The sequence below is a fragment of the Berghia stephanieae genome, chromosome 12 (assembly GCF_034508935.2).
Source record: "Berghia stephanieae isolate SIO BIC M18660-M18661 chromosome 12, UCSD_Bste_1.3, whole genome shotgun sequence".
NCBI lineage: Eukaryota > Metazoa > Mollusca > Gastropoda > Nudibranchia > Aeolidiidae > Berghia > Berghia stephanieae.
The window spans coordinates 34,856,988-34,864,487 of NC_088371.1; the positions used below are offsets into that span (position 1 = coordinate 34,856,988).

General features: G+C 35.9%; 1 protein-coding gene across 1 annotated transcript in view; it reads right to left on the minus strand.

The window, feature by feature from the left end:
• The window catches only part of LOC144957645 (cytoplasmic dynein 2 intermediate chain 1-like), a 75,367-nt gene that overhangs the window by 29,255 nt on the left and 38,612 nt on the right, over positions 1-7,500 (minus strand). Inside the window, exons 15-18 of the mRNA XM_078888990.1 lie at positions 6,618-6,766; positions 5,458-5,690; positions 4,284-4,508; positions 3,290-3,375 (exon numbers count right to left, since the gene is read on the minus strand). Of these exons, the coding sequence (XP_078745116.1) occupies positions 3,290-3,375; positions 4,284-4,508; positions 5,458-5,690; positions 6,618-6,766 (693 nt within the window). The remainder of the gene's footprint in view (positions 1-3,289; positions 3,376-4,283; positions 4,509-5,457; positions 5,691-6,617; positions 6,767-7,500) is intronic.

The window sequence follows — 7,500 nt, forward strand, 5'->3', positions numbered from 1 at the left end:
AACTTCCACGTCATGGCACAAGACTGAAGGGCAAGAGCTCAGGTGGTCGCTGGTTCGGATAAAAGTAGAGCCATCAATTTTCCAAAATCATTCAGGTCAATAAGTCTGTAGGTGTGCGCAAATAAATCTGGCAACAGGATGACCATAATATAGCGATTCCCAACGTCAAATGACTGATCATTATGCCCCAGTAGATTTTATAAATAATCATTCAAGTCAATAGGTGAAAGAATAACCCTTAATTATTTTTTTTACGTTTGTAAGTCACTCATATATCAATCTGTAAAAATTAGATTTATAATTTTTAGATTTGCCACTAACTCTATGCTCGTTGGCAAAAATTTAACATGGGCCGTACGTAACCATTTTGACCCCAACCATATTTTTAAAAAAAAGAATAGATTGTTGAGAATGAATTCAGTTTCATAACTTTTTATTTACTTATTTTTTTTTTTTTGCATCCCCTTTACCCCATAATAAAACCAGTTTGACAACATGGATCACATATGTAATCTGTAAAGATTATTGTTATGTTCATAATATATTCAAACTAGTTTGTACTATTGCCGACTATAGAATTCAAGTTTTTTCAGAGTCTCTGAAGGAAAACTCACTACATATCCTCAAAAGAGGTACAGTGAAATTTAAAAAAAACGATTAAAAAATTGATCTTTTATATAGCGCAATATCCAATAATTGTACTCAAAGCGCTTTACAAAGGGTCCCTGGGTAACAGCAACACATAACATAAAGAGAGAGACGTGACGCCTGTTAGACGATAATACAATTATTTTTTTCGACAGAGACAAAGCTGTTAATGGCCATGTACTCATTTTACACCTGAGTACAGTGAGAGAATGTGAGTTAGAGAGTCTTTTCCAAGGACTCGACTATGCACTGAGTGAGGCTCGAACCCAGGGCCTTCCAATCTGAAAGTGAGTGTCGTACCACTAGACCACATAGCCGCACAGTGGAATCCTGATAAAGCCAACATCGTCAGACCAGAAAGACTGGTTGGTTGACTTTAAGCAAGGTTGACTTTATCCATTATCAATAGAACACACTTAAATAAAGAACAGATTATTTGTAACCTCAACAAGGAGTGTTGACTTTAAGCAAGGTTGACTTTATCCATTATCAATAGAACACACTTAAATAAAGAACAGATTATTTGTAACCTCAACAAGGAGTGTTGACTTTAAGCAAGGTTGACTTTATCCATTATCAATAGAACACACTTAAATAAAGAACACATTATTTGTAACCTCAACAAGGAGTGTTGACTTTAAGCAAGGTTGACTTTATCCATTATCAATAGAACACACTTAAATAAAGAACAGATTATTTGTAACCTCAACAAAAAGTGTTGACTTTAAGCGGATTGCAACGCGCTTAGCGAGGCTCGAACCCAGGACCTTCCAATCCAAAAGCGAGTGTCATACCACTAGACCACATAGCCGTACAGTGTAATCCTGTTAAAGCCAACACCTTCAGACCAGAAAGACTGGTTGGTTGACTTTAAGCAAGGTTGACTTTATCCATTATCAATAGAACACACTTAAATAAAGAACAGATTATTTGTAACCTCAACAAGGAGTGTTGACTTTAAGCGGATTGCAACGCGCTTAGCGAGGCTCGAACCCAGGACCTTCCAATCCAAAAGCAAGTGTCATACCACTAGACCACATAGCCGTACAGTGGAATCCTGTTAAAGCCAACACCTTCAGACCAGAAAGACTGGTTGGTTGACTTTAAGCAAGGTTGACTTTATCCATTATCAATGGAACACACTTAGAAAAAGAACAGATTATTTGTAACCTCAACAACAAGAGATGAAGTGAGTAGGAAAGTGCCAGAAGACAATAGAGAATTAAAATTTTCGCGGCGGTGATGGGGGTTTGAACCCGCGACCTTACTGGTACAACAACTCCGCCTGGCCGGTGAGAGCGCGACTCTACCGTATGAGCTATCCACGAGGCGGAGTTGTCGTAGCAGTAAGGTCGCGGGTTCAACCCACCATCACTGCCGCAAAAAATTTTTATTCTCTATTGTCTTCTGGCACTTTCCTACTCACTTCATCTCTTGTTGTTATCAACATAAGTGCCTGCTCCACTCACTTTTCTGAATTAAAAATAACCTCAACAAGAAGTGTTGACTTTGAGTGGATTCCACCACGATGGCTTTTACTCAAATTTTTTAAAAGTCAAGCTTAAAATCCACATTTAAGAATCAATCGGGGTCACACTGAGAGAATACCATTTTAAGATGACAGGTCACATATTTCAAAATAAACAATAGTATTATTGCATGCATGCTATGATGATATTGATGACTAAATCAACACATGAATCAAAAAAAAAAAAAAACATTAAACAAAAATCCCCATCACCATCATTGTTGGGACTGTAACTTTTAGCATAAACAACATTAGAGAATTTAATTTTTCAAAATTCTATGACATCTAAATTCGAATTTTAAAAAGTAAAACCTCAAATAAGTAGCTTTTGTAAAAAAATGTGTTTTTCCAAACATTCTCAATTATTAACAAAGATGTGTAAATATTTTCAGGTCCGATAACCGAACACAATTATGGACTTGATTTAACATTGTTGTAAAGGAACATTGTTTTGCGTTGGTTTGAGAGTATTTCAATTATAACAATGAGCCCATAACAATTTGGGTTGTCAGACCTGCAAATAATTACACATCGACTCATACCGTCACCAATGTGAACAAAACATCTACACAGTAGCAATTTTTAAAAATGTGTTTGTAAAACAAGAAAAAAAATAATAACAATAAATGTAAATCACCATTTAAAAAATATTTTTTTATGGAGAAAGGTCATCAAACACGATTTATGAGACCAGATGCTATGTAAGATGTCACCATTTCTTTCCAAGCACATCTGTTTATATCAAATCATCATATTATAAGTATCTTCCCCATCAAGACTAGAGGTGCCTAAATGAGCCAATAAAATGGAGAGAAAGATAAAGTGAGTACATTTGACTCATAGATAAGTGTTAGTACAAAAAAAGGATGCCTAAATGTGCTCAAATCGCATTATAATTAAGGGATCCCCCTGCCAAAATTGACACTTAACATTTAGGACGAAACATGATGCCTGTTAAGCGATATTGTTGTTGCCTTAACAACGAATCACATTTAGTCACTTTATCTTTCTCTCCCTACAGTTTTGCACCAACGAAAACCATTTCTAACTCGTGACTGCAACCATTCAATTACCTCCACCATCGTAATTATAAAAAAACCATGATCATCTTACCTTGGAAGTCTCATGGGGCAAACTGTGTATCGACAACAGAGAATTTGGGTCAGATGGACAAAACGATAAGGCTCTCACATGACGACCTGAAACAGGAAAAAAGCAAAAAAAAAACTTGAGATTTTATATAGTGCAATATCCACTAAACATGCTCAAAGCGCTTTACGAATGGACCTACACCAACAGCAACACGTAACATGTAGAATGAGACATGAAGCCTGTTAGGCGATATTACAATTTTTTTCTGACAAGACGACGCTGTTACGGCCAGTGCTCATTGTACACCTGAACGCTGAGTACGGTGAGAGAATGTGAGTAAAGAGCCTTTTCCGTGGACTAAACTATGTCCCCAGAAAGGCTCAAACCCAGGACCTTCTGATCCAAAAGCGAGTGTTATACCACAAGACCACATAGCCGTACAGAAAGATTTTAGACATTTCATAAAACAGTTGATGACTGAGGAGTAAATTTTTTTTTGTGCGGTTATGTGGTCTTGTGGTATAGCACTCGCTTTTGGACCAGAAGGTCCAGGGTGTGAATCCCACTCTAAGAAGTGCATAGTTGAGTCTTTGGAAAAGGCTCTTTACTCACGGCGTAAATTGAGTTCCTGGCAGGTAACAGTATTGCCTCAGTCAAAAACAAATTGTATCATTGATGTTATTACTATTATTATTATTATTATTATTATTTTGATTATGATTATGATTATTATGATTATGATTATGATTATTATTCTTATTCTTATTATTATTATTATTATCATATTATTATTATTATTATTATTATTATTATTATTATTATTATTATTATTATTATTATTATTATTATTATTATTTGTTATTGTTATTGTTATTATTATTATCATTATTATTATTATTATTATTATTATTAGTATTATTATTATTATTATTACTATTATTATTATTAGTATTAGTATCTTAACCACCATCATCATCCTAATCATTATTATCATCATCATTAAAACGACTCCTACCTTCCAAGAAACCTGGAATTCCCAGTTTTGATGTAGATTGACTGAAACTGGCTGTAGGAGTTCCATCCTTCCTTCTTCCCTCTTCGGCTGAGGAGATTGACTCTTCATCCAAAATGGTGAAAAGAAATTGTCCCACTCTGTCAAGAAATTTCTGCAATCTCTCCGAGTCAGAAGCCAGCGGTCCTTGTCCACTCTCTCCAGAGCTTACAACGGCTATTCCTTCACCTTTGAAAGGGATGAAAAAACAAATCGCATAAAGAAAAAAATAAAAATGTGTAGAGGGAACAGGGAATGTGCAGTTATGTGGTCTTGTGGCACTCGCCTTCAGACTGGAAGGTCCAAGGTTTGAGTCCTGCTCTGTGCAACGCATAGTTGGAAAAAGTTCTTTAGAATATTCTCTCACTGTATTCAGGTGTAAAATGAGTGTTTGGCTGTTAACAACGTTGTCCCTAAAAAAAAATATAATAAGGTCGCCTACTAGGCATAATGTCTCGTCCTAAGTGTTAAATATTGCTGTTGGCTTGGGGCCCCTTGTAAAGCGCTTTGAGGACATTACGTGGATACTGCGCTATATAAATGATCAAGTCTTTTAAATTTTTGTTTTCTTTTTTTTTATATATTTTTTACAAGTACAAGTACAAGTTGGATGAATTCTTTAGACGTCTGCATGTCTCATTTGGGAAGATGCTCCTATTATTCTATCAGTTCCCAAAACTTCTCTCTTCTTCTTCTTCTCCCCTTCAACCTCCTTTTCTTCTTCATATTCTTCTTCTTCTTCTTCTTCTTCTTCTTCTCCCCTTCAACCTCCTTTTCTTCTTCATATTCTTCTTCTTCTTCTTCTTCTTCTTCTCCCCTTCAACCTCCTTTTCTTCTTCATATTCTTCTTCTAGTTCTTCTTCTTCTTCTTTTTCTTCTTCTTATTCTTCTTCTTCTTCTTCTTCTTCTTCTTCTCCTTCTTCTTCTTCTTCTTCTTCTTCTTCTTCTTCTTCTTCTTCTTCTTCTTCTTCGTTTTCTTCTCCTTCCCCTTCCTTCTCCTTCTTTTCCTATTTACCTCAATCTAAGAGCCAAATTTACCTCTATTTAAGAACCAAATTTACCTCTAAGAACCAAGACTGTTTGCCTCTATCTAAAAACCAAGACAGTTTACTTCTATCTAAGAACCAAGACTATTTACCTCCAACGACTGCATCCTGGTCAGATGGATGTTGAGTCCATTTACTCAATGACTCTATTTCTTCTGTCTGGACCTCCCTTTCTATGTCGTCATCACCTGTCTGTACGTAAGCCTGTTTTGTGTCTGATCGGCCAAAGTTACGGATGTACAGTTCATATTCTCCAACGGGAGGAAGGTCAAACATGTCATATCTGGCAACGTCAAGCTCGATCAGCTTTGAGAGGTCAGTGAATCTGGTAAAAATTAGTTTGATGAATTAAAATCCAGAAAATTGTATTTTCTTTTAGGTTTCTTGATGATGATGTTATTTGTAGTCGTGATGATGATGATGATGTTGATGATGATGATGATGATGATGATGATGATGATGATGATGATGATGATGATGACAAACATACACATACAGAAAAATTGTGCGGTAAGAATAGGCAGGACATGAAGGAAAAAAATGCAATGAAATAGTAATATTAAACTAGGACAAAAAACTATGAGATAAATACTGAGAGAAAAGAAATGACTTCCGACTTTTCTTGAAAAGCACTGCATGAGAAACACATCGATGAAGGAATAAAAATCCAAACAGTTGGGTCAGATTTTCCAAACAATCTATCACCAAAAGATTTCAGTTTTATTTTAGGTAATGATAGTCCTTTAAGATCCAGCCATCTCATCACTCTTGTTAGCTCACATGGAGTAATTCATTCTTTAATATGTGACCCTCCGTGTCAAAACGGTATTATGTCGGGATGAGGAGGTACCCGAAAAGTGAATTTAGAAATAACCTAATGAGTGAAAAGAGATTCGAAATCTTTTTGATGAACAAAATAGTATTCGTTCTTCTTTATGACGAAGAGAAACGAACCCCAAGTTTCATATTTGTGACTCTAAAACCAATTTCCTGCACATAGTTCATCCGGACATAATACCATTTTGAGACAGTGGGTCACATATATGCTTGGGAAGGTCCATGATGATGATTATGATGATGATGATGGTGATGAAGTGGAGGGGGAGAAGAAGAAGGAGGAGGAAGATGAGAAGGAAGAGGAAGATAATGATAATGGTAATGATGAATGGAAAGAAAAAAAAAAGGGAGTAAAAGTGAGTGGTTCATTTAGCCACCTCTAGATTTTGGTTGATGATGAATATTATTATCTAACCTTTTCCTCGCCTTCGAGGCCACAGTACTGTCCATGACTCGTTGTTTTGCTGAGATAAAGTTGATGAAGCTTTTACCCCTGGACACATTCTTTGGTCGTCTCTCTTCCTCTTCTCTGTTATCTTTAAATCGTTCATCTGATAACTCAGTCTAATCATAGACAATGATAGAGTGAAAATGTATTGGTAAAAAAGGCCCCAGAACATAGTTTTAAAAAGCCTTTTAAAAAAAGAGGAAGAGGGGGCTGGGGGGTGGTTCCCAATAGTTCAGTCAGTAGAGCACTCAATTCACACGCAAAGGGACTGAGATCGATTCCGGGTGAAGTAAAAAAAACAAACATTTCTGACCCCCCTGTCCACCCAGAGTGATTGAGTAGCTGAGTCTTTTAGGTCTGGTGGAAAGTGCTTTGCGATAGACTAGCATCCTATCTAAAGGATAGCAAGAAATTGCGATTGTTCGTTTCACGCTATAGAAACCAGGATAAACTCTGGCTCCATGGGCCTAATGGCTCTGAAGGACGACTATTATTATGTTGGGTCATCGTGTCTTTCAACGAGTATAAATAAAAATTGTAATAAATTAGAATGAAGTAAGATATAATCACCTTTATTCTTGACCCAATACCATTATGATAACTAAAAAAAGAGTTGTGTAATGTCAATTGAATCTTCTCTATTAACTCACTCAATCCTAGAGATGTTTGCTACCTACTTTTTAAAATTGGAAATTTTTTTAATTAAAAATGAGCATGTGCATAGATAGTTTTATTCAACTATCATTAACATGCAAAAACTAAAAACATTAACTTTGATACTACGCTTATAATTTGTGTCAGAAAAACGTAATAAAATAGGCATGGGGTAAAAGTAACCCCGGGTATACTA